This window comes from Corythoichthys intestinalis, chromosome 22 (genome assembly GCF_030265065.1).
Source record: "Corythoichthys intestinalis isolate RoL2023-P3 chromosome 22, ASM3026506v1, whole genome shotgun sequence".
NCBI classification, from domain to species: domain Eukaryota; kingdom Metazoa; phylum Chordata; class Actinopteri; order Syngnathiformes; family Syngnathidae; genus Corythoichthys; species Corythoichthys intestinalis.
In genome coordinates, this window is record NC_080416.1 from 16245693 (window position 1) to 16273062 (window position 27370).

Sequence of the window (27370 nt, forward strand, 5' to 3'; positions counted from 1 at the left end):
TAGGTACATACGTTTTTATTTTTTAGTTATTTTTTTACAGTCGTGTGTGCGTGAGCGAGACGTGACAACACGTATTTCTTCCTCGCTATTGGTCTGTTTTTATGTGCGCGTCAAATAAAACGCCATCTGATTGGACACTAGTTTCATCCTGCTTTTTAATTCGTCAAGCGGCAACGCATGTCTTCCAAGGAAGTAGGCGCCCATGTGTGTGAAACTTTGTGAGCAATAATGTCTACAGCCGACCCAACTCAGGTTCTTCACATACTACGTTCTTTATACCGCCACGTATACTCACTAGAAGAGTTCACAAACAGAATAGTGTTCCGTGAGGGGCACAAGGCGGTTCTCGTCCAGCAGGGCGACACGAACCGCTTCAAATCGTTCGTGAAGAACGTTTTCGTCGGGTTCGACAAAGAACTGCAACAAGTGCCGAGCAACCACCAGGTAAATAAGTCGATGTAACGTTTGTGTAAGCGAATTATTTCGCCTGTTTGTCTGAATTTCTTTTCTTGTTGTGTTAGTTAAAACAGTTACAAGTAGTTGTTGTGTTTTCATTCATTTTCTGAACCGCTTATCCTCACGAGGGTCGCGGGGGTGCTGGAGCCTATTTCAGCTTACAATGGGCAGGAGGCAGGGCACATTGAGCCACCAAACCAAACAGATAGAATTTGGCAGTTCTTTAAAATGTTCTTAATAGATTACATCGATTTGTCTGTTCATTACGTCTAGGTAATCCATTAACACATTGTAAAGTGGGAATTATTGGTTGAAAAAAAACAACAACATATTCATGTACTAGTTTTGGTTTATTCATACAGTGCTCCAAGCAAAACTAATTCACTTGTGTGAACAATAAACTAGGGCTGCAGCTATCGATTATTTACAAAATTGATTAATCTATGAATTAGTTTGATTAATTGAGTGAGCTGGTTAGGAACATTTAATGCTTTGCGGAATAAATTTTAGGAGATGTAAAAGAAAGGCTTGCTAAGATTGCACTTTCAAAAGAATTAAACGTGAATACAAAATAAAGCAAAAACTTTAAAAAGCAAAAGCTGCTGCCCCCGCAACCCGACCCCAGGTTAAGCGGTAGATAATAGATGGATGGATCGACAAAATAAAATTCCTTAGTGTTTTATTTAAAATAGCACTTTCTGTTCACAAGAGCAATAAATGGATTGAAAAATCAATTAAATTACCTGAGCTGAGCCTCAAAAATGGTATAAAAAGAAATTAATAAATGAGGATTGAAGTAGAACAAAAGAACAACTGACTAACTTGTGTAGCAAAAGTCTGCTAGCCTAAATGCTATAAAATGCAAGCTTTTTTTTTTTTTTTAAATGCTCTTGACTAACCGTTCAAACACACACTCCCACAAAAAACTGCTAAATATACCTCTAAACTGAATTCCAACTGCATAAACAATAATATTAGCTCAAACAAAAACTTACAACCTTATGTTGGTCTTAACAGGGAGCAGCTGGATCCAGCCATGTTAGATGAGTTATATCCTATTCACTGTTGCCACTAGGGGGCAGTGTATCCACCCAAATGAATAAAACTAAATGCAAACACTTTCACAATAAACCATTGCAACGCCACTGTAATTAACAAATCCTCAATGCAGCAAAACTTGATTCGAAGCTTTTTTCTAATTGAATTACTCAAGTTGATCAAATAATTGTTGCAGCATGCTTTCAACATGTGCATTCTTTATGCAGTCTGGACTAGTTATTGATCTTTGGTGTCACTATATGTTGCTGTCATAGTTAGATGAATTAGATTTAGGCTTAAGAAGGCGTGTGCCGGTATGAGATTCTGACGGTATGATAACCTTAACCCAAAATATTACAGTTTCACGGTATCACCGTATTGCAATTACAGTTCTAAAATGTGTTACTGTGAGATATCTGGTTTAAAAAAAAAAAAAAAAAAACTTTTTTCCATTGAACTTGATTTTTATTTTTCAAAACATATTAGCAAATTGGAACAAAAGTATAATGTTCAGTTAAAATAAATTCATAACACCGCAAAATAACTGAAATATTCTAAAAAATAAATAAATAAATAAATGCAGTCCTGTAGGTGAGCCAAAGCAGCTCAACATTATTACCATCAGAACAAAAATAATTGAATTATTTTCCATAAAAAGTACGTGTATATGACTCGTATCATGTTTACATTATCACACTATCTTTCTCAACACAGACATTTGCCAGAGGGAAAAAAACACGTTTTACCACTGCTAGACACACTAAACACGCTGGAGTTAACTCTTGTAGCTGGTGGGAAACGTTCATGACAGTGTTTACGAACCTTAATTTTGTATAAATTAGGGCTGTCAAGATTATTGCGTTAACGGGCGTTAATTAATTTTTAAATTAATCACGTTAAAATATTTGACGCAATTAACGCAGATGCCCCGCTCAGACAAATTTAAATGACAGTCCAGTGAAACGCTCACTTGTTAATTGTGTTTTATGGAGTTTTGCCACCCTCTGCTGGCGCTTGGGTGTGACTGATTTTATAGGCTTCAGCACCCATGAGCATTGTGTAAGTAATTATTGACATCAACAATGGCGGGCTACTAGTTTATTTTTTGATTGAAAATTTTACAAATTTTATTAAAACGAAAACATTAAGAGGGGTTTTAATATAAAATTTCTTTAACTTGTACTAACATTTTTCTTTTAAGAACTACAAGTCTTTCTATCCATGGATCGCTTTAAATGAATGTTAATAATGTTAATGCCATCTTGTTGATTTATTGTTATAATAAACAAATACAGTCCTTATGTACCGTATGTTGAATGTATATATCCATCTTGTCTTTCCATTCCAACAATAATTTACAGAAAAATATGGCATATTTTATAGATGGTTTGAATTGCGATTAATTGCGATTAATTAATTTTTAAGCTGTAATTAACTCGATTAAAAATTTTAATCGTTTGACAGCCCTAGTATAAATGCAAAATCATATTGGAGGTACTGCCTCCTCAGGAGCCACCCTCCGCAAACATGCTTTACATGTCAGTTGGCTCTCCTCCTCTAAGCCGCGGCCGTCTGTAACTTTTCTGTAGCTGCAGTATTTCCATACGAGGTGATTTCGCTTTCTTCGAAGGGGGGAAAAAAGTTCAGGAGTTTTACCTCCTCCAGCCATCATGCAGCATAGCTGACTCACTGACACTTAGCAACAATCGGTGGGGGAGGGTTGAGCCTTGCAGCTGCAATTTTTCTCACTGCATTTTGGGGACATAAAAAATACTGAAGGGACGGTATGACGGAAACATTTTTGCGGTTTTGAAACCGTGACGTTTTCATACCACGGTATACTTTGAAACCCGTAATCTGCACATGTAGGGCTTAAACTATCGATTATTTTAGTAGTCGAATAATCGATGAACTAGTTAGTTCGAAAAATCGGGTAAGGAACATAAAAAAATTATAATACCGGAACTTAGCCTCAAGAAAAAAAAAAAAAAAATTAGGATCTAAGTACAGCAAAAGAACAATTGGCTAACTTGTATAGCAAAAGTCCACTTGCTTAAATGCTATAAAATGCTTTTTTAAAAATTATTATTTATTTATTTATTTTTTTACAATGCTCTTGACAAATGGTTCAAACACATATTCACACAAAAAAACTAAATATTCCCATAAACTAAATTACGAATGCATTAAAAATAAACATTCGCTCAAACAAAAACTTAGCTTATGTTGGTCTTAACAGGGAGCAGCTGGATTAAACCATGTGAAATGAGTTATATCATATTCACTGTTGCCATTAGAGGGCAGTGTATCCACCCAAATCAATAAAACTTAATGCAAACAATGTCAAAACAATGCCACTTTAATTAAACGAAAACTTGAAGCAGCAACGATCAATTCGAATCTTTTATTCTTATCAAATTACTCGAGTTAACGGATTAATCGTTTGCAGCATTAGGCACATGTCTAGGATTAAGATATATTTATTATTATTATTTAAACATGCTAAAGTAGAACATTGCCATTGAAACACCTGTTGATCTTGCGTGATCCCTCGCTCTCCTGCCGCCCCACAGATCTGCACTTTTCCTGAACTGCTTGCCTTCATTATCAACAACCTGAAAAGGAAGAAAAAACGCAATGTTTTGGCGCATGGCTACAACCTACTACGGGAGGAGCGTGACGCCGACCCATTCAAGTTTCAGGGCGAAGTGACCCAAAGCGCTGCTTATCTTCACGGCAGCGATCTGTGGAAGAAAGTGGCCCTGCGTCTCGGCACTGACATCACACGGCACCTGCTGGAGAGCTGCTCCGTGTTCCTGATGGTCCCGCCGTCATGCGCATTCCAGTTGTGCGGCTGTCCACTCTACGACAGGGTCTCCATGACCGCTGTCCATTCGGGGTTTTGCCTCCAGACGCGAACCAGGACTTGTCGTAATGTAAAGTCTGTGAGGAAGAAACGTGCAGTGAACTTGAAAAGAAAGGATTTGGGAGTGTCGCGTGGGAAAAGGAAGAGAGAAACCAACCAGAAAGATGAGGAAGACATGTCGTTTTCTGGAAAGCGGAGACGACTTGGAGAAACACAGGAAGTCAAAGAGACACTAGAAGAAGGACAGTCGGTGTCCTCCTTGCCTTTGGAAATAAAAACATCTGTTGCTAAACAGCAAGCTGAAACTAGCACAGCTCCTTTGGAAGGAGGACCAAGTTGGAGATCAGGCATTTTCCCTCCTTTGCCTCCCTCGCAATGTTTCATACGTACTTTGGCCTTGCTTTACGGCGGTCGGGGCCTGAGCGGGTTCCTTCTCAACAGGAAGAAGAGAGGTGCAGAGAGATCGAGAAGACTTCAAGGTCATGATGTGGTGAGACTGGTTTTCTTCGAGGGGCTGGCGTATCTGAACGGACTGGAAAGGAAACCGAAGAAGCTCCCCCGACGCTTTTTTAACATGGTCCCTTTTTTCAGTAAGCTTTTGCGTCAACACCGGCAGTACGCCTACAGAAAAACGCTGCAGAGGTTTTGCCCGCTGATGCAGAGCGACATGTCTCAAGCCGAACTACGTTCTCTTTTACCCCAGCACTGTACGCCTCACCGAGTATACCTGTTCGTAAGAGAGTGCTTGTGTGCTGTCGTCCCGTCTCAGCTTTGGGGTTCTGTGGCAAACCATTGCCATTTTTTGGCTCGCGTTCGGGGTTTCTTGCGCAGCAGCAAATTTGACAAACTTTCAATTGCGGAGCTTATGTGGAAGATGAAAGTAAACGACTGCGACTGGTTGAAGATCAGCAAGAAAGGTAAGCTTAAAGGAGACATTAAAAAAGGATTATTTTGGGTTGATTCAACAGACTGTTCCCAGGTCGTATTCCTCCTAGCGAGCTCGCGTATCGGACTCGGGTGCTCGGACAGCTCCTTACGTGGCTCCTCGACGGCTACGTAATCGGTCTGGTGCGAGCCTGCTTCTATGTCACTGAGTCCATGGGACAGAAGAATGCTTTGAGATTCTACAGGCAGGAGGTTTGGGCAAGACTGCAAGAGCTGGCCTTCAGGTGCCCACCTCAACAAACATGCATGTTCTTAGCACGGGTAACAAAGCTCACGGTCGCCGTGTGTGATTGAAGAGGTCACGTTTCCAAGGGCCAGATGGAGGAATTGACTCCAGCTCAGATGGCGTCCCTCCCCAAATCCACCGTCATCGCCCGTTTGCGCTTCATCCCGAAGACAGAGAGCATGAGGCCCATCACTCGAGTTTTGGGAGCAGATGCCAAGACAAGGGTACTTGCTGAATTTGTGTTCCAAAACTATTCAAATCATTTTATGTTCCTCCATCGCTGTGTAGGTCTTCCAAAGGAGTGTCCGTGACTTGAGAGATGTTCTGCGGGCTTGTATACGTGCCACTCCATCCCTTCTGGGTTCCACTGTGTGGGGGATGATGGATATCCACGAGGTGTTGTCTACTCTTGCTCCGGCCCAAAAGGAGAAACCACAGCCCCTCTACTTTGCTAAGGTTCTACATCAGTGGTTCAGTCAATTTTGTCGTGGGCCACATTATAGTTGTAAGGCCATGATGGCTTCCAATTAGGGCTGACGCAATTAATCAACGAAAATTGATGATCAAATAAATCAACAGCTATTTTAATAGTCGTTTACCAGTACATCGGTACCTCTACATACAAATTTAATTTGTTCCAAGACCTGGTTTGTAAGTCGAGATGGTCATATGTCAAGCGGGATTTTCCCGTAAGAATGCATTATAATTCGATTTGTTCGTTCCATAGCCCAAAAAGCTAAGATAATTCCTTCACAAACACACCAGTTGAAATTACAAAGCGCAATTACAAATAGCAAAATAAATAGATTATAAAGACAAATCGGAATAAAATAATTAAAAAATAGGGTTGCAGCTATTGATTATTTTAGTAGTCGATTAATCTATAAACCAGTTAGTTTGAATAATCGAGTAATTGTATAAGGAACCTAAAAAAATAAAATACCTTAGCTGAGCCTCAAACGGTATAAAAAGATTTAATAAATGAGGATCTAAGTACAACAAAAGAGCAACTGGCTAACTTACTTAGCAAAAATGGTTCAAACTAGGGCTGTCAAACGATTACAATTTTTAATCGAGTTAATCACAGCTTAAACATTAATTAATCGCAATTCAAACCATCTCTAAAATATGCCATATTTTTTTGTAAATTATTGTTGGAATGGAAAGATAAGACACAAGACGGATATATACATACAGCATACTGTACATAAGTACTGTATTTGTTTATTGTAACAATAAATCCACAAATGGCATTATTAACATTCTTTCTGTTAAAGTGATCCACGGATAGAAAGACTTTTAGTTCTTCAAAGATAAATGTTATAGTTACAAGTTATAGTAATTTCATATTAAAAACCTTCATATTTTCGTTTTAATAAAATTTGTAAAATTTTCAATCAAAAGTAGAGTTAATATAATAATAATAATAAAAAAAATAACAATAATAAGAATAGAGTGACCAAAGTCTGAGTACGTTTTACGTGTATTTTGCATAGCTATTTTGATATGGAATGCCAGTTCATTTTGCATTGTTGTTTGACTGTGTGAGAATAGGGCCTCATTACTATAGACTGAAGTGCTTTTCTTTTTGTGAACATTATTTTTTTTTTGAGAGATAGGAATATTATTTTTGTTGTGCTTTCACTAAACGATACTTATGTTTGTTGTGAAGGAGTTGCTGAAGCTTATGCCATTAAACAGCGCGGTCCAAAGAACGCCTGTGTCCACTCGCCTTTATAAAATATATATCTCTGTACATATTTTACCCAAAATACAACAAGAGAGACATAATTGCCACTAAAAGAAAGAAAACTTACTGAAATATGTGTGGAGCACAAATAGCAATTTGCATTGCATTGTGCATACAGCATAAACATCTCACAACTACTAATTCTCCCACGTTTAGAAGAAATAACATTAGTATGGAACGGCGCTGCCCCCAAGCGGCCGGTGGCATTCTCTTCACTCTTAATGTCAATAAGCGGCCTCATTGTAATCTGTTAGAGGCAATGTGCGAGCGGGTCACTCAGTGCATGCGTTAATTGCTCGTTAACGCGATAATTTTGACAGCCCTAGTTCAAACACATATTCCCACAAAAAAACGGCCAAATGTACCTATAAATTAAATTATGAATGCATTTAAAAAAAAAAAAAACATTTGCGCAAACAAAAATTTGGCTTATGTTGGTCTTAACAGGGAGCAGCTTGATGCTGCCATGTAAAATTATGTCATATTCCCTGTTGCAACTAGAGGGCAGTGTATGCACCCAAATCAATAAAACTAAATGCAAACAAACCAGTACAACACCACTATAATTGAACGAATACTCGAAGCAGCAAAATTTATTTTGAATCTTTTTTCTAATCGAATTACTAGAGTTAATCAATTAATCGTTGCAGTACTAAAATGTAACGAATCGGGTTTTAATGTGGCGGTTGTGTTTTGCATGCCTAACTGCACCGTGGGACTGACGAGAGAGTGAGAGAGGTGCAGAAGTATTTTTACTTCCACTTTTAATGTTCTGTTGTTTTTGTTGGCGTCAGCTAACACGAACAGTAGCCATGTTGTGTTGCACAAGTTCTGAAATAAATTATTAAAAACCTGACGAAGCGGGCGACTTCCATGCCGATGTTACAATAATAATAATTATCACCTTAACTTATAAAAACTGCCGAACGGAGGTCGGAGGAGGACCATCGAGATCGAAGACGTATTCCGGCCATATTGTCAAGCCATTTAACTGATGTGCACAACACGCTCATATTTTTCTATCATTTTCATTTTAATTTCAATGGTAAGCGTCACCCTTTTCATCTTTTTTCCACCACCTGCACTAACCGTCTTGAGACACGTTGATTTCTCTCACAAGCAAATCGGCCGTGCGTCCGTCTTGCGGAAAATAGAATGAAATTGTGATGCTGTCATAAATCATATTTCGAGCATGTCGTGACAAATTTTATGTTGGATGTCGAAAGGATTGTATGTCGATGCGATCGTATGTCCCAAGTAGACATGTGCCGATTACCGGTTTTAAGGTATACCGTAGTATATAAACGTCAAGGTTTCAAAACCGCAAAAATTTTCCGTCATACCGTCCCTAAGGTATTAGCTATTTTTTATGTCACTAAAATGCATGGAGAAATCCCTCGCTTGCAGCTGCAAGGGTCAACCTTCCTCCACTGGTTGTTGCTGAGTTCAGTGAGTCAGCTGTGCTACACAATGGTTAGAGGCGGTAAAACCCCTGAACTTTTTTTCCTCCCCGTCGAAGAAAACGAAATCGCTGGTATGGGAATACTTCAGCGAGAGAAAAGTAACAGACGGCCGCAGCTTAGAGGAGGAGGGCCAACCGACATGTAAAACATGTTTGCGGAGGGTGGCTGCCGAGGAGGCAATACCACCAATATGATTTCGGATTAATACAAAATTAAAGGTTCATAAACACTGTCATAAACGTTTCCCACCAGCTATGAGAGTTAACTCCAGCATGGTTAGTTTGTCTAGTGGTAGTAAAACATGGTGGGGTTTTTTCTCTCTGTCAGCTGTCTTTGTTGAGAAAGAGCGTGTGTGTCTAATGTAAACATGATACGAGTCATACACACATGCTTTTTATGAAAAACAATTATTTTAGTTCTGATGGTAATAATGTTGAGCTGTGGCTGTGGGTTTAGACTCACTTAACCCTGCATTCATTTTTTAATTTAGAATATATATGTGTGTATATATATATATATATATATATATATATATATATATATATATATATATATATATATGTATAGACCCTACTCACGTGACGTCACAGCCACGCCCCCGCGCCATGTTGTCCGTATACTCGTCATGTTAATGCATTAGCGCTTCGTAAATTCCTCCTATTATGGCGTGTTTTTCTGCTCGTTAACATTAATAATCAAAATGGTGAAATCGTGTGTGGCGGTCGGTTGCAAAAACAGAGAAGATAGACGGAGAGACTTGAAGTTTTACCGTATTCCGAGAGACCCGGAGAGGAGAGCGAGATTGACTGCTGCAATTCGACGAGAAAACTGGGCTCCAAACGACTACCGCAGATTATGTAGTAGTCATTTTATATCTGGTAAGATGCATTTAACATATATTTAGAGGGTTTTGGGCTGACAACCACAATTAAGATCATTGCTAAGCTAATCGCCGACAACATACACTCAGACGTTGTGAATGAACTACCTGAAAATATATAATTATAAGGGGATAATAAGACGGTTGTCATACAATTAATTTACAATTTCACTATTGAGGTCAAAAGTCAAAAAATAAATTCAACTAGGGACAATCTGAAGTAGTGCTATCGCACTTCATATTTATTACATATTATATATGTATGTAGTGAGAGTGCTATCGCTAAACCATATAAACATTAAAAGCCCTAGCTCCATTGACAAATGACATGAAATACATTAGACTTGACAGTGGATGTAAGCAAGAACAAAAGATTTTGAATTGAAAATTTCGTAACTCACCTTCCCGAGCACAAGATTCCTGCCGAATTTTCGTGTACGAAGACCTGTTTCACCCAACCAGCAACGTAGCATTTATAAGCCTCCAAGCTCTTAAAGTTTTTCAAACTTTCGTGAGAATAGGCTGATTTTATGTGGACAAGATAGTTGTAAATATCAGGGTCAGGCAAAGACGGCGAAGACAGCGGGTCGAAAAACATCGATTTAGACACAATGAGTTTACGGCATCAGATAACACCGGGGCATCCATGAATTGCTCTATAACTTGCACGACTAATTGAAAACAATAAGTCTAAAAAATACGGACAATATGGCGGCCGGATACAGCGACACGTCATTTTGTGACGTAGGTGAGTAGGGTCTATATATAATATGTATACCGTATTGGGCCAAATATAAGACGGTGTTTTTTTGCATTGAAATAAGACTGAAAAAGGGGGTCGTCTTATATTCGCGGTCTAGACATTATACCCATTCACGACGCTGGATGGCGCCAGATATCATTGAAGCGATGTTCTGTCATGACAGATCTCACCTCTCCCCATTCACGACGCTAGATGGCGCCAGATATCGTTGAAGAGATGTTCTGTCATGACAGATCTCAGCTATTCTCAAGTTTAACCAGTTTGCATTATTTTATTGCAATGTTTTCCTTACTCAGATTTGTTTCAAGACTAGTTAAATTTAGACTTCACTTTGATGGTTATTGCAGTTATTGCAGTTTTGTTGTTTTATCACAATAGATTGGGTTATTTACATTTCAAAAAACGAATGTGATTGCACTTTAGTTTACATATTTAAATGTTCAGATATTAAGATTTGAATGAGGCAAAATAACATGCTTTTTCCCTCAAATATATTGTTATAATCATTTGTTTCGGATGTACTGTAATTATTTTCTGTATGAAAATTAATTTGTTCAAAAATTCTTTTTTTCAAACTTGAGTCTTGAAAAAGAGGGGGTCGTCTTATAATCAGGGCCGTCTTATATTCGGGCCAATGCGGTATATATTTTCTAACTTAATGTTAGACTTATGTTCCAATTTGATAATATGTTTTTTAAAATAAAAATCTTGTTCAATGGATTTTTTTTAACCCAGATATCGTAAAGTAACACATTTTAGAGCTGTAATTGCAATACTGTGAAACCATGATATTTTGGCTTAAGGTTATTATACCATCAGAATATCATACCGGCACATTCCTAGTCCCAAGTTAGTACTAAATAGAAACATTCTCTAATATATCATTATATAATAATAATATATAATAATATATCATATGTTTCATTTGTATTTTTCCAATTAAAAACATTTCTAATGTTAGAAAAAAATGACCACTCCTCTGCTATTCATTAAATTTTTAAAACATATTCATTGATTTCTGTAGTCACTGCTTGTTTTTTATATTAAAAAAAGAAAGAGTGAAGTGGAGATCGATGCACATGATTGTCTTTCTCGGGTCACACATAAAGACATATGCTTGATCTAGTCCCCGGGCCGCAAGTTTGACGAGGGCATTCTACATTGTTTGCACTATTCTCTTTCAGTTTTGAATTTGAGAAATGTTAACTATATCCAACTTTTTTTGTCACACTTAAGGTGGATGTTAGTGGAGCATACGAGAGCCTGCCTCATGACAAACTTCTCCATGTGATGGACCAAGCCCTATCGCCTGTCCGAGAGGAGCACTTCACCATACGCAGCTATGCCAAAATCTGGGCAGATTCTTTCGAGGGACTCAGGAAGTCTTTTCTAAGACGGGTACAATGCAAATTTAGATGATGTTAAAAAGCTACTCTATCCTGCCTAAGTCTTTCTTTTTTAGGCATACCTTGCGGATGGTGAGGTGGGCTCCACCAACATGAAAGGCTTTGTCTCGGCACTGCAAAAAAATTGCAAAGTTCACCACGCACTTCTGGTGGAGCAGGTAGGTGAGGCTTTCTCAGGGTATTTGTGTTCCTATGTGCTAATTAGAGCTGCTTTTCAGCACGTCTCCACGGATATTCATGGCAAAGAGGTGCTTCGATTCTTCAACCAGATGTTGACTAACAGTGTTGTGCAGTTTGGAGAGAAGTAAGGTTTCAGTTGTGTTTTTTTTTTTTTTTTTTTTTTGCATGAATCTGCACATTGTAATTCTGCATCTGCACTTTGTTAGAATGTATCGTCAGTGTCGTGGGATTCCTCAGGGGTCTGTCGCATCCAGTTTGCTCTGCTGTCTCTGCTATGGTCACATGGAGAATGTCCTCTTTCAAGGAATGACCGGAGGCAAAGGGTACAATGCAATTGTCACTTGACAAAGATTTGTAATCGACTGGCAGCCGAGGTGGGTAGTAAAACGTTACATTTACTCCGTTAAATTTACTTTTAAGTTTTTTTGAGAAAAACGTAGTTTTAAAAGTAGTTTTACTAAGCCATACTTTTAACTTAAGTAGATTGGTTAAAAAGAAACGTTATACTTACTCTGTTACTTTGGGCTAGTGCTGCAATGATTAATCGATTAACTCGAGTATTCGATTTGGGAAAAAAGATTCGAAATAAATTGTGCTGCTTAGAGTATTCGTTTATTTAAATTGGCGTTGTGATGGTTTGTTTTGAAAGTGTTTGCATTTAGTTTTATTGATTTGGGTGGATACACTGCCTCTTCTCTGCCTCATTTCACATGGTTGAATACAGCTGCTCCCTGTTAAGACCAATATAAGCTAAGTTTTTGTTTGAGCTAATTTTTTTAATGCATTCGTAATTTAGTTTATAGGTATATTTTGCCTTTTTTTGTGGGAATATGTGTCCGAACCATTTGTTAAGACCTTTGTATGAATTTTTTTTTTTTTTTTTTTAATAGTTTTATAGTTTTAAAAGTTTTATAGCATTTAAGCTTGCTTTGCAAGTTAGCCATTTTTTTTTTTTTTTTTTGCTTTACATAGATCTTCGTTTATTTATCTTTTTATAGCGTTTGAGGCTTAGCTCAGGTATTTTGATTTTTTTTTTCAATGTTCCTCATCCGATTAATCGTTTATTCGAACTAACTAGTTCATCGATTATTCGACTACTAAAATAATCGATAGCTACAGCCCAACATTCATTGTTGTTGTTTGTTTTATTGCTTCACAACTTTTATAGACAACATTTTACCGGCTAAGTCCTAATTCTAAATTCATATACCAGTATACTGTATATACCCTACCCACCGACGTCACAAAACCACGTGCTCGCTGTATGGTTCCGCCCACTTGTCCGTCATTTTGTCTCTGTATTAGCATTGGTTTCAATTGATCGAGGAATTTAAAATGCATTTCATGGAAGACCCGGTGCTTTCTGATGCCGTAAACTCACTGGATGTGTTGCATAAAAGGCGTTATGTGGAAAAGCTTCGTTCTATACAGTCCCCAGATCCATATTTGATGCGCAAATCGATGTTTTTCGACCCACTGTCTTCGCCCTGTCTGCCTGACATCTGCTACGCTGATATTTACAATTATCTTGTCCACACAAAATCAGCCTATTCTCACGAAAATTTGAAAAACTTCAAGAGCTTGGAGGCTTATAAATACTTCGTTGCTGGTTGGGTGAAACAGGTCCTCGTCCACGAAAATTCGGCAGGAATCTATCTTGTGCTTGGAAAGGTGAGTTACGAAATTTTCAATTCAAAATCTTTTGTTATTGCTAACATCCACTGTCAAGTCTAATGTATTTCATGTCGTTTGTCAATGGAGTTAAGGCTTTTAATGTTTATATGGTTTAGCGATAGCACTCTCACTACATACATACGTGTATGTTGTCGGCGATTAGCCTAGCAATGATCTTAATTGTGGTTATTTGTCAGCCCAAAACCCTCTAAGTATATCTTAAATGCATCTTACCGGATATAAAATGACTACTACATAGTCTGTGGTGATTTTTTGGTGCCCAGTTTTCACGTCGAATTGCAGCCGTCCATTTCGCTCTCCTCTTTGGATCCCTCGGAATATGGTAAAACTTCAAGTCTCTCCTTCCATCTTCTCTGTTAGTGCAACCAACAGCCACACACGCCTTCACCATTTGGATTATTAATGTTAAGGAGCAGAAAAACACGCCGTAAATAGGAGGAATGTACGTAGCCGTAACAGGTTAACACTATGTTTTGACGGACAATTGGGCGGTACCATTCAGGAGAGCGGAGTTGTGACGTCACGTGGGTAGGGTCTATAGGGAAATCAATTACATGCAATGGCATAATTTGGCCACCAGGGCTAGGTATTCCTCCCCCCTGAGGCAAATTTTTGTTCTCTACCCACCTCTGACTGGCAGGAACCTGGCAGGAACCTCACAGGAACCTCCTGCTCTTGATTTGCATTCTTTAAACCTGCAATGTAGTAATACAGTTACACCAGGAGAGGGCAGTGTTTTAAAGCTAGTATTTTTTTTCTTCATTCATCCACATCCTCCAGACGATTGATGAGACTGGTGGATGATTTCCTTCTTATCACTCCTGACCTACACGAGGCACAGAACTTTCTTAAGTATGACTTCCTGAAATGCAGTTTTTAGTCAGGGATTGTCATTTACGATTTTTTTTTTTTTTTTTTGCATTCAGGGTCTTACTTGCCGGTGTCCCGCAGTATGGCCTGGTGATCAACCCGCAGAAAGTGGCGGTCAACTTCCCGGTATCCGAAATGACAAGTTCCTGCAGCGACATCCGCACGTTCGCCCCTCGCTGTCTTTTCCCGTGGTGCGGCTTGCTGCTGGATACATACTCACTAGATGTCTATAAAGATTACTCCAGGTGACACGGCACGCCAGCTGTAAATTATATACCATACCTAACATTGTTTCCAAATCTCTCATTGTGTTTTTTATGGTCTATTGGAAGTCAAAGTAAAACCTTCTTGAACTTTGCACCTATTTAGAAACTCAATAAGAGATGCCTTTAAATATCAGATGAACCTATGGATGTAGTGGAATCTCCAAAGTCAAACACAAATTTATCCATGACGTTGGTTAATCTCGTAATTGTTCAAGTTTTAGAGCACTTTTTCTCATTGGAGATAATATAAAGTCGATGAATGGGATAAAACTGTCACCAGACAGTCATAAAACATTGATAGACTCCAGGCACGTGATAATAAATGTCATGCAATCATTAAAGTGAAAAGACAACTGCAGACAAACTGAAATATGGAAAAAAAACGTTCAATTGCATTGTCCATATAGGACTAAGCAGTTCATAAGGTTCATTTCTGGTTCTGTTTCCTCGTATGGTAGGATCACACCAAAAAGTTAGAGCTAAATGAGGTCACTCTTTTAACTTTTCTCCCTTGTCTCACAGTTATTCGGGCCTGTCCCTGCGCCATAGCCTCACTTTAGGTTCCTTCCACTCAGCCGGGGAGCAAATGAGGAGGAAGCTGATGCTGCTCCTCAGACTCAAGTGCCTTGCCGTTTTCTTGGACTTGAAGGTCAGACAAAGTCCAGTTGGTTTACAGAGGCCTTTGAAGGGAACCGCGGACAGAAAAACTTGTAGTTCTGAAAAGATAAATATTAATATGAGGTATAATAATTTGATATTCAAACCCCTTTTCATTTTTTTTTTTTAAATGAAATTTGAAAAATTAGTTTAACTCAGGGGTCGGGCAAAAAAAGTTTCATTATACTCCTTAGCGCATTGCGCGAAATGGCGACGGTCGCCGGTCATATACTAGTGTTGTGCAGTAATGAGCAGATGTGACTATGTTAACTGTTTTTAATGCTCCGACAACACTCATGCAATTCGCACTAGATATCATCAAATAGCAACCTAGATGTGCTACGTTAGATCCCCCCAAGTCCCATGCCATTGACTGCGTGAGCCCGGGGTGATCATGGGACGTTGTCCATATACTACAACTGGCGACGAGGCAGAGACACTGTTCAAGAGGGGTCGCCTTATTTTGCTGTCGAAAATAGCTGCCGATGTGCTCATGTGGGTGAAGTAAATTTCCGATGTTTTTAGTTTCGTTTTCCGCGTTTGTCCACTAATTTTAGAAACCCTTTTGCGAAATGGGGAAAAAGAAAAAAAGACAAGGAGTATCGTGCTTTTCAGCATGAACTGACGGAGGAGTTTGCCTTTGTGGAGATTTTTTGACGACTTTTCGGAAAAAAGACCGTCATGATGTCAAATCAAATTGAGGCAACACAAGTGAAGGACATAAATGCCGCACCGTTTTTTCTCTCGCTTTGGATGAGTCAACAGACGTATGCAAATTAACTCAATTCAGCGTGATTGCAAGGTTTTGACTGAAAGGGACAACAAGAGGGGAGGATTTATTCAAGTCCTTCACGGAGTTCACTCAAGAAAAAAAATCTAACAATGAATAAACTTGTTTCAGTCTGCACTGATTTTGCTCCGTGCGTGGTGGGGAAAAACGGATTCGTGGCGCTTCGTGAACATGAAAAAGTGACGCATCTTAAGTTTTTCAATGCCTGCATGAAGCAAAATCATCCAGCAAAACCATGCAGCGCCAAAAGTCGCATTAATGGTAAGAAATACTCATCCTTGATTAGCAACAGCATAACAACGTTATTAAAAAGTATTCCCTTGTACTTAAAAAGTGTTGAAATTACATAAAATGCACACGTTACTTGTATTTTTAGTTTTAAACATATTGGATGGCTTTCACGGAATTACATTAAAAAAAAAAAAGTGGTGTTTATGGCTCTCTCAGCCAAAAAGGTAACATAGGGGTTGCGTAAAAGGTAAATGGACAGTACTCATATAGCGCATTTATCTACATGGTTACCATGCCCAAAGCGCTTTACATTAGCACACATTTACCCTTTCACGCACACATTCACACACCAATGGCGCTGCTGCCATGCAAGGCGCTGCCAACCCAAGGGTTTATTGAACAGACAAAAAACCATGTAGTTGCGAAAAGGAAGACACCAAAAAAGGGTCAGTGACAGTAAGTCGGGATCAATTAAAACCCTAACTACCAACAAAGGGATATACAAACTGTCAAATAACAGTAAGTCAATATCTCGGCAAGCCGCCTAGGATCGGTTTAAAGACACTGTTGATGAGCTGGATTTGGATGCAGGTACGATGTTGGGAACTCATCCCACAGCTCTGTAACAATCTGACCAGCAGCAGAATGTGACAAAATCATGCCAGTCGTTGTACTGGTTTTCTCCCAGTCCAGGCCAACTGGGTCATCACCTCCAGCGTGCATTGTGTGCGTAAAACATGGCACCCGCCGTAGGTCAAAACATGTATGAAATCAATAGCAATAATATATGTGTTTCTAATATTTTAGTAAAAGAGAACTATTGTGGCTTATTGGAGCCTACAAGTCTTTAACTCATTTGCTCCCAAAAACGTATAAATACGTACTATTTTTAATTGCTTCAGTGTCCCAAAAACGCAATTATACGTCTTTTGCGTTTTGTTTGACAATAGACATCGCGAGGTTCCCATGTATCTAAGATACAATGCACAAAGCTCAAAGCCCATTTTAAAGGGATAAAACTGGCCACTGGAGGGCAGTAGCGCATTTGGTAAGACCCCCAACCCGATTCAACTAGTGGAGCGCTGAGTCCTTGCTGCTCGCCAAGCAGAGCCCGCGCCGCCGTGCTCGCCGCTCGCGTCCCCCGCACCCTCCAGCGTCCCGCACGGAAACGCGCACGGTCAAACCAGTTGCCCCCCAGGAACACAAGTTCCCCAAGCGAACGAGGCAGTGGTCACCACAAACGAAAGACTAAAGAAAAAATCCATCTTTACTAGACGGGCGGCGATCAGCGAAAAGTTTAACCCGCTGTCGCAGCCACCACGGGGTCATATCTCAGTTGGTTACGTGTAAATAAATTGTTACATTGCTATCAAAAGCTCTATTTGTCTGGTTGTTTGTTATTTTCATATTTGTAAAAAGAAAACATTCAGATGTTTGGGATGTAACTGAAGCAAAAAATAACTGTGTTAAAGTCAAAGTTATGCTTGAAATGTATGCGTTTACAAAAAGCTCATTTTCTCCGTTTTGTCATCAGAAATGGGAAAATTGCTCAAACTAAGCTATTTTCTAATGCTGATTTCTAAAGAATGGAAAAAGATATGAATTTACTTTTTTATCTGCTGAAAGAAGAGTCTAATCTTTCTTTTGATGGGTTCCATGTTTATATAGCAATAGAACAGAATTTTCTGTGGGCCTTGCAAAATCAGTCAAAATCCAGTAAAACCGCCGGGAGCGAAGGGCCTTGTTACGGTGAAAATGGCTGGGAGTGAATGAGTTAAGTACGAGGTTCCCTTAAATACAATTCTTCCAAACTGCCCTAATGGATTAACTCATTTAAATTCACAGCATTCTTTATTTAACTTCTGTGCAAGTTGTATTTTTGTGTAGGCTAATAACATGAAATGACTCTATTCTGCGCAGATAAACTCTGTGGCAACAGTCTACAAGAACATCTATGAGTTGGTGCTACTCCATGCTTTCAGGTGAAGACTTATCCCAGACTACCACTTCCAGACACCCCCCGCCCCCCTTTACTTGCCTTGATTTAATAAAAGGCTGGTTAATCACTACCTACACAAGGAGAAAACTAATTGAATTGCCATTGCCATCACGTTATGTAAACATTTTTATTTCCCTTTTGGGCTATTTTTAGATTCCATGTGTGTGCTCAGGGATTACCCTTTGGCCAAAAGGTTGCAAAGAACCCTGTCAACTTTCTGCGGATGATATGGGACATGGCTCAGTATACCAATCAGCTCCTGAAGCGTTGCAACAAAGGTTTTCCACTTGGATACACTTGAAATATTTGGGTCCATTTGAAGTTCATAAGAAAATTAAAACTTTATGTGTGACCTCTGCGCCTCTGCCTCGAATTGTTAGGTTATAAAGCCTTGGCTGGCATTTTGCCAGATGAAGCAGTGGAGTTGCTTTTCTGCCTTTCCTTTCTGCTGGTGTTGTCGCAACATCGGTCACTCTACAAGGGGATGCTTCCCCATCTGCAAAAACGTAAGTGCCTTCAGGAAATGCATACTCAGCAGTTCTTTAAAAATAAAGAAAAATGTTCTTTTCAGGGAAGCGTAGTCTGGAGCGCCGTCTGGGAGATTTGCCACTGGCCAGGGTGAGGCAGGCAGCCAATCCCAGGACCCCTACGGACTTCTTGACCATTCAAACTTAAAGAGTGTCAACTGACCTCTATAAAATCTCACTGTAAATAAACAAACATCAGCAGCTGACAGGTTTGGATGTAAATTTTTCCATCAGAACTATTCAGGGTTAAAATAACAATTTGTAACATCATTTAGTGCGGTGAGAGAGAAAACGGCTTTTACCTTTGTATTAAACAATGACTCACCGTCTTTTTACATAGTCCACAATCCCACCATTTACCAGATAAAGATCACAATACAAAACTCCAACAATGCTGTTTCAGCTATTGTCTTGCACTTCTGGACTTCAATTTATGCTTTGTGTTTGTTTCCATTCAGATTTCAAAGAAAGCAATTCCAGTAAGTTTAATATTTACTGTCATTGTGCAGGGTAAAAAACATTAAAATATTGCATTAATGATGGCAGGCCTTCATTCACCATGTGGTAATGAATTTGCTCCCTTCTTTAACTGACTGAAACATCAATACCCTAAGATCTTCTGTCATGGTGCCAAAATTCCACAACTACAAGTACAAACTACTCTATTCATACCCAACAGACAACAATATGTTGTGTTAGGTCATTACAAAAAATCAAAGTATGAACATGAAAGAAAGCAAATGCTAGCTATCAACAATGTTCCTTTTCAGGAATGGAAACATAGTTCATGATAACAACTGCAGAGGTTACTGCGCTTCAGGCTCAAAGCCGTCATTGCCGTATGGGTTTAGCCCTTCCTTTGTAGAAGACGTCCACTTGGCCTTTTGGATTCCTTTGTAGATAGCCACCAGTGGGATGGAAACCACAGGTACTGTACAGAGAAGGACGATTACGGCAAACGCAAAGTCTGGATAGGGCTTGTCCTCCGTTTTGGGAAAGTGTTCCTAAAGAAACAGACGAAACCATTTGAATTGTATCTTCCACCTAATATTCGTTTTTATAAACTTACGTAAGCAGGATTCCATGCAGGGTATGTTGGGTGTCTCTGGGCTTGGAGGACCACATACGCAATCAACACTACCAGAAGCATTAAAGGACTGATAGTAGTCCAACAAATTTTCCAATAAAGATTCGGCCTCTTCCCAGTCATATATCGGATGTCCTCACTGAATCTGAGAACAGAGAGAAAACACCCAAGTTAATATCTCACTGTATAGCTGTGGGATAAGTTGTATTAAATAAGAGAAGAATAATTACATACCTATTCATTCCATAAATATAAACAACTCCAATAAGTTCAAACAATGCAATAATGAGGAGAGGAACCGAGCCCACGTAGCCGTTGAATACTTCAACCCAGTAGTTCCCAGACCCCATGGTGAAGATGAGGGAAATCAAAAATGACATCAAGCAAAATGCTCCTGCAAAAGTCACAAAAAGAAATCTAAAAAAATCTTTCGCCACAAACAAACATTTGACTGACTCCATACGATCTCACGTACCTGTTATAAGTTCTTTCGGTACTGACTTGGGTACCAGATTGAGATCACTGAAAGGCCTTAGGACTCCCTCTGCATTCCCAAACATGGAAGAGAGGCCTAAGCTGAAGAGCATCAGGAAAAACAATACCGCCCATAATTGCGAGCCTGGCATCTCCAGTACTGCTTCAGTGAACACAATGAAAGCCAGGCCAGTTCCAGAAGCACTCTACGATGAAAAAGAAACATTTCACATTTTTGTCTGGTACACTGAGTGCAGTTAAATTACAAGGGAGGAAAGAGCAGGAAATAACAATAAATGGATTGATGCTTGTTGAGAATGACCTCACCTGGTCAAGGAATGTTTTCAGGTTGCAGGGTTTCAATTGCAGGCTGGAGAGCTCATCTGGATATGTTGAATTCAGATAGTCAACCCAATGGTCATAGTTGTCCCTTGTTATATTCTGGTCAGAATACTCGAAGTGGTTTGTCAGAGTCAAGATGTTTCTGTAAAATAACATGTTTGCTTTAAATATTGCCGTCAAGTCAATGTGCCGAGAATAGACCTGAACCTCTGTACGTACCCGTTTAGACAGGAGTTATACCCGTTGTTGGCTTTGAAACCCAGAATGGCAAAGATGGATATGGCTCCATATAGGGATGTGCCACTGTTTATTAATCCCACAATGACTGCATCCTTTTCGCAGTTGTTCCTAATGCACGGACAACAGTACCGGTCAAAGACTGGATGACAAAAAAATCCACAGAAGGGTTTCCACAATATTGAGAGTCCTTACTTCTCATTAGCATAACTGGAGATTGCAATGAGACCTCCAAATGCCACTGAGAGAGAGAAGAAGATCTGAGTTGAGGCATCAAGCCACACTTGAGGGTTCTTCAGTATCTCCCACTGAAATAAACAGACTTGATTTAACACTGGAAAACCCCAGCAGAGGCCGAATCGGCTTTTCCCAAGACAAATGCTCCTAATATTCCTAAGCAATGGATGATTTGGCTTCCCCTCTGGAAAAACCCAGAAGTGGCCAAAATGACCCAAGTGCTTTTGAATTAGCAAGTCGTTGTCTGACATACAGCAACTATTCATATGTAAATGCAACCACTAGCCATACATTGTTATGGTCTGCCCCCAAACGGAGGGGAACACACCAAGGTTCATATGATAGTTTGTGTCGGTTCAAGTCAAGCTACATTTATTTATTTACATTTATTTATGGAGTTTTACACTTTTTACATTTTTTAGACTCACCTATCCTATACTCCACGCACAAAAATAGAAAAAAAATTGCCCAAATGTGTACATTACTTTTGGGAAAATAAAACTGTTTTAGAACTGCAATTTGAGTGTAGAGCAGGAATTGTGTCTATAGATTAGAAGGACTGAATCAGGGGTATGGAGCATGAATTGTGGTCACTGTGAAGTTAGTACAAGAAAATGTGTGAAAACTTTTAAGAAAAACAGTAATAGACTGAATTTGTGTCGTGAGAAGGGGGAAGGGACTGGCTCTGAACAGTTGCTTTGAACACTCTAAAACAATGACTGAATGTCCTAATAGTCCGAATTATTTTAAAGGTGGTATGTGCTGTACAGTGTTTTTAATCCACCATTTTGAAAAGTGACTAATGTACACAAACTTACATCAGGAGTAAAGAGATAAACCAGTCCATCTGTTGCTCCGGGCAGGGTGAGAGCGCGGACCAGAAAAATGGTGAGCACCACATAAGGCAAGGTGGTTGTCACATACACTGCCTGAAAAATATTAAACAACTATTTAAAGATGAAGAGAATTGTTTTTGGACTTATTTCTATAGTGCACTGACCTTTCCCATTGACTGGATTCCTTTGATGATACAGATATACATCGTCAACCAGGCGCAGGCAAGGCAGACCACCAACCACCACTGAGGGGAACCACTGATCTTAATGTCAGTGGTGATGTTCAGGGTCTGGCGGTACCAGAAGAAATTTACTGGTGTGCTTATCACACATTCCTCATTTAAACCTGTTGATTAGGGAAAATACAAACAATGATTTCATGATCACCTTTGGATTCATTGGTCAAATCCGTATTTCTTTAAAATTTATATATTTTAAATATGCCCTGTCGAGGGTTTAGCCTGGCTTCTGTATGATCTCAGCTCGGATAAGTGCCAACTTTCACAGACAAATTGGATGAATACTCCTTACCGTTAATTAGGCCTGCATAATATATGTTTGAACATCGCCATCGCAATGTGCGCATGCGCAATAGTCCCATCGCAGGACGTAGGATTTATTTTATTTTTTTTTTTAGGTATAAACTTTTGTTTTTCTTCATATAAGCAGAACATGTGCAAAGACTTGGCTTACTGGATCCCTATAGTAAACCCCCTTAGCCTAGAATAAGCGGGATTATATGAATACTATGGATGTCCGGATCAGATATTTTTATCAGAGTACAAGTCACCTGATCTAGAGTATCTGCCAATACAGTTTTTTTGTTTGTTTTTTTTGCTTTGACGCTCACACTGCCGAGAATGGCCTCTTACTTACACAATGAATGAGTTGCCACAGCACAATTCAGACGGTGTACCAAGCTTAACTGTGATTAACACATTTGTGCCTTTGATCGTAGAGCTACTAAGGCAATCATCGTTAACTTTTAAGTACCAAACGCCAGCTGCACTGTGACCAAGAAAAACAATTTGGTCGCACTGTTGTTTTGGGTGAGAAGCTGTACGAGCATGAAGCAGAAAAACATAAAACCCGATCCTTTTCCCCCGATTCCAATCCTCTAAAAAATGGTCAAATCGGCCCAATTTCCGATCACGTGATTGGATCGGGACAGCTCTAATGAATAGAGTGTAGTCATTGTGAGCCAACCAAAGTCTTCCCAAACAGAGCTATTCATGTCATCTGGTTACAATTCTTCTAACCCCCCCATAAGTTGCAATGTCAGTTTTTTCCAATATCGTTCAGCTCTACTGTTAATCCAAGATGACCTCACGGGATCAAATGCCAGTGAGTGCTTTATCCAGATATGACAGCGCAACAGATGAGCTAACCTGTACGATTAGCATTGAGTGGACACTGGCTCCATGGCAGTGGGTTTTGAAAGGAGTTGAAGAAATACCAGAAGACCCAGGCTAAGATGGTGTTGTAGAAATTGCACACCAGGAAGGATACAACCATAGAGCCAATACCTAAATGAAGAAAATACAAGAACGAGTTAAAATGTCTTTCAGTTTGCAGAAATGTCCCTGATCACCCACCAACTCCACCCAGATAGGGTGATATGGTCTTCCACACGCCAATGCTTCCCTTGCGGAGCCTCTGTCCAATTGCCATCTCCAGGTAGAGTAGGGGCAGACCCTCAAATGCCAACGCTAACAAGTAAGGGATGAGGAAAGCTCCTAAGGATGTAAAAATTTGTGCTCATGAAATCTGCTGGGCCGAGAACGGAAAGTGGTATTTGGTATCAGGACGAATTGATTTTGCCACGTGGCAAAATGGATTTTGGTATGTGGCATTTTTATTTATTTATTTATTTTTTTAGGATGTGGCAAAATGGAGTTTGGCAAGTGGCTTTTTAGTTTTTTTGCGATGTAGCAAAATGGATTTTGGGACTTTTTTTTTTTTTTTTTTGCCATGTGGCATTTTTTTGGTATGTGGCCAAATGGATTTTAGCATGTGGCATTTTTTTGCCATGTGGCATTTTTTTGCCATGTGGCAAAATGGATATTGGCATGTGGATTTTTTAAAAATTAATTAATTAATTAATGTATTTATTTATTTATTTTTTGCCATGTGGCAAAATAAATTTTGGCATGTGGCATTTTTTTTTTTTTTTGCCATGTAGCAAAATTGTTTTTGGCATGTGGCATTTATTTTGGCAGGTGGCATTTTTTTGCTATGTGGCTAAATGGATTTTGGCATGTGGCACTTTTTTGCCATATGGCATTTTTTTGGAATGTGGCAAAATGGATTTTGGCATATGGCTTTTTTTTGCCATGTGGCATTTTTTTTGGAATGTGGCAAAATGGATTTTGGCATGTGGCATTTTTTTTTTTTGCCATGTAGCAAAATGGATTTTGGGATGTGGCATTTTTTGCCATGTAGCAAAATGGATCTTGGCATGTGGCATCTATTTTGCTAGGTGGCATTTTTTTTGGTATGTGGCAGAATGGATTTTGGCATGTGGCTTTTTTGCCATGTGGCAAAATTAATTTTGGCATGTGGCATTTTTTGGTATGTGGCCAAATGGATTTTGGCATGTGACTTTTTTTTTTGCCATGTGGCATTTTTTTTGGTATGTGACAAAATTGATTTTGACATGTGGATTTTTTTTGTTGCCATGTGGCATTTTTTTTGGGGTACGTGTCAAAATTAATTTTGGCATGTGGCATTTTTTTCTGCCATGTTGCAGTTTTTTTGCCATATCGCAAAATGGTTTTTGGCATGTAGCATTTATTTTGCCAGGTGGCATTTTTTTCTTTTGATATGTGGCAAAATGGATTGTCGCATGTGACAAAATGGATTTTGGCATGTGGCATTTTTTTGCCATGTGGCATTTTTTTAGGAATGTGGCAAAATGGATTTTGGCATATGGCTTTTTTTTTGCCCGGTGGCATTTTTTTGGGAATTTGGCTAAATGTATTTTGGCACGTGGCATTGTTTTTGCCATGTAACAAAATTGATTTTGGCATATGGTATTTATTTTGCTAGGTGGCATTTGTTTTTTTGGTATGTGGCAAAATGGATTTTGGCATGTGGCTTTTTTTGCCATGTGGCATTTATTTTGCTAGGTAACATTTTTTTGCCATGTGGCAAAATGGATTTTGGCATGTGGCATTTTTTTGCCATGTGCCATTTTTTTTTTTGGTTATGTGGCAAAATGGATTTTGGCATGTGGCATTTTTTTTTTTGCCATGTGGCAAAATGTTATTTGGCATGTCACTTTTTTTTGCCGTGTGAAATTTTTTTGCCATGTGGAAAAATGAATTTTGGCATGTGGCATTTCAATTTTGCCACGTACCAAATACCATTTTTCGTTCTCGCTGTCTCTCCATGAAAGATTAGCAGAAAACACATCTTAATTTATTGGTCATATTATTTTCTCATCTATCGGCTCTAATGACTTTTTAAGGATGATTAAGCGTTGGTTAAATTGAAGCTTGGCAACACCTTTTGTGTGAGTAAATATGTGACGTTAATAAAGCTGATAACCCTGCTGCACATTAGTGTGGGTCAATGTTTGTTTAGCTTAACCTTCACTAAGAACTATGAGGAAGTGAATCAATACAACGCCAGGGGCTGAACAGATCATTTGACAGATCATGGGAAAGAAGAATAACTTAAGTAACTCACCTCCTCCATATGTTTGGCAAAGAAAGGGGAAACGCCAAACGTTTCCAATCCCAACTGCAAAACCGATGGAGGTCAGCATGTATTCAACTTTGTTTTTCCATTTGACTTCCTCTTGCGCATCTCTTGTTTTGTCCATGTTGAACTGGCCTGATGTTGTGGTGCAATTGCAGAATTATTGTCAATGTTCCTTAATTGTTAGCTGATAAAAATCAATATCAAACCTGTTTGAGCTGTCAGGTGCTGTTCCGCCTGAGTGCGGCTGTCTTAAATGCATTGAACTTTTTAATCCCCTGCCTTTGCCTCCTTTGGGGGCTGTCCTTCAATGTCCTATCAGCAGCTTCCAGTCAGGTTACTGGTTTGGATAAGGGAAAGCAGCCTACTATTCATGTTTTAATTTAACCTTTGTGTTATCAGTAATGACGTTTAAGATAAGAATTATTTTATCACAAGCGCAGGAGCATACAAAGAGCATCAAATTGTTCAAATACTGAAATTCTTCAACAGCTGTGAATGGCTTGAGAACAAAAAAAGAAAAAATACAAGTTACCATTAAATGTATGAGGTAGAATGCAAAAGTCAAGATTAATGGCTTACTAGTGTAATGCTCTCAATTTTATGCTTATTTCAAAAGCCTATTGATAAATACAGCACATGAAGATTCATCATTCAAATGTATCATTAACGTTTTTGATGTATTTGCTGGAATGTATCAAAACTAATAAAGAAAACATTTTAATTTTACCCAATCAGCTCTTTTCATTTTTTTTAAAGCCAGGCATAGTCATGTGTAAAAGACAAATTGTTCTTTTTTTGGTACAGACGCGGTACTTATGGGTGCATTATTTGCAAGGGTTGGGTTTGCTTTCTGCACATGTGTGCAACTTGCTATCTGCAGTTTTTCCTCTTCGCAGATAAAGATTTGAGCCAGTGTTGTCATAGCACAATGATTTTATCTACCATAAAACAATCTATTCCTAGTTTGGATGATGGTAAGTAGTGCTGATGCCAAGACTCTTGGCAAGCATGCATCAAAAAATGTATCCTCTTGGAGTCACCCAGTTTACAAACCTGTTCTTAAAACTTTGGTCTGAATTTCTGCAAACATGACCTTGAAGACTTAGGTTCTTCTATTGCAGTGACCCGAGAAGTGAGATACTGTACTTGTACTACACAAGAATCACATCCAAATTACAGATCGAGAACCAAATATATTGGATGTTTACTGGTAAAGAAACTAGGTTATACACTATTAAATCCATATCCTGTCATTTGAAAAGTCATGTGGCAGTCATTTTCATTAATATTCTATTTGTACCTATTCAACCCAGGAACCCAGATGAGAAACTTGACAGCTCTTTAATGACAGTTCACTTGTCATAAACACCACCAGTAAACTAGCCGCCAGATCAATAAAGATGGCTAGATGAAAATCATCCACTTTACTACGACATACCATGCG

At 39.0% G+C, this 27370-nt stretch overlaps 2 protein-coding genes across 5 annotated transcripts; one reads left to right on the forward strand and one right to left on the reverse strand.

Moving 5' to 3' along the window:
• The first annotated feature begins 140 nt into the window (after positions 1–140).
• Positions 141–26652, forward strand: tert (telomerase reverse transcriptase). Of its 2 annotated transcripts, XM_057828137.1 has the most exons (16): positions 142–444; positions 4068–5277; positions 5340–5529; positions 5602–5755; positions 5820–5987; positions 11624–11785; positions 11850–11951; positions 12012–12097; positions 12180–12296; positions 14449–14520; positions 14595–14783; positions 15327–15453; positions 18403–18464; positions 18635–18759; positions 18862–18987; positions 19053–26650. In XM_057828137.1, the coding sequence occupies exons 1-16, from the start codon at positions 229–231 to the stop codon at positions 19154–19156; spliced, it is 3210 nt and encodes a 1069-aa protein (XP_057684120.1). In that variant the 5' UTR covers positions 142–228; the 3' UTR covers positions 19157–26650. The 2 variants fall into 2 exon arrangements, with proteins under 2 accessions (XP_057684121.1, XP_057684120.1); XM_057828138.1 differs by lacking the exon at positions 14449–14520 and having other exon boundaries at positions 141–444; positions 19053–26652.
• On the reverse strand, positions 17724–26978 carry LOC130910658 (sodium-dependent neutral amino acid transporter B(0)AT3-like). Of its 3 annotated transcripts, XM_057828140.1 has the most exons (13): positions 26133–26978; positions 25912–26058; positions 23817–23957; positions 23610–23747; positions 22386–22567; positions 22204–22314; positions 21344–21456; positions 21131–21259; positions 20897–21053; positions 20571–20775; positions 20330–20489; positions 20078–20240; positions 17725–20012 (listed from the first exon to the last, which is right to left on the reverse strand). In XM_057828140.1, exons 2-13 carry the CDS (start codon positions 26045–26047, stop codon positions 19815–19817), a joined length of 1833 nt encoding a protein of 610 aa, XP_057684123.1. In that variant the 5' UTR covers positions 26048–26058; positions 26133–26978; the 3' UTR covers positions 17725–19814. The 3 variants fall into 3 exon arrangements, with proteins under 3 accessions (XP_057684124.1, XP_057684123.1, XP_057684122.1); XM_057828139.1 differs by having other exon boundaries at positions 25912–26978; XM_057828141.1 differs by lacking the exons at positions 23610–23747; positions 23817–23957 and having other exon boundaries at positions 17724–20012; positions 25912–26978.
• Positions 26979–27370: the final 392 nt, after the last annotated feature.

Coding starts and splice junctions, on each gene's coding strand:
- tert (XM_057828137.1), top strand. CDS start 229: ATGTCTACAGCCGACCCAACTCAGGTTCTTCACATACTACGTTCTTTA. Junction 12,098..12,179: donor GTTGTGCAGTTTGGAGAGAA/GTAAGGTTTCAG, acceptor GCACTTTGTTAG/AATGTATCGTCAGTGTCGTG. Junction 14,521..14,594: donor GAGGCACAGAACTTTCTTAA/GTATGACTTCCT, acceptor TTTTGCATTCAG/GGTCTTACTTGCCGGTGTCC.
- LOC130910658 (XM_057828140.1), bottom strand. CDS start 26,047: ATGGACAAAACAAGAGATGCGCAAGAGGAAGTCAAATGGAAAAACAAA. Junction 22,315..22,385: donor GAATCCAGTCAATGGGAAAG/GTCAGTGCACTA, acceptor AATATTTTTCAG/GCAGTGTATGTGACAACCAC. Junction 20,776..20,896: donor TGAAAACATTCCTTGACCAG/GTGAGGTCATTC, acceptor TTTTCATCGTAG/AGTGCTTCTGGAACTGGCCT.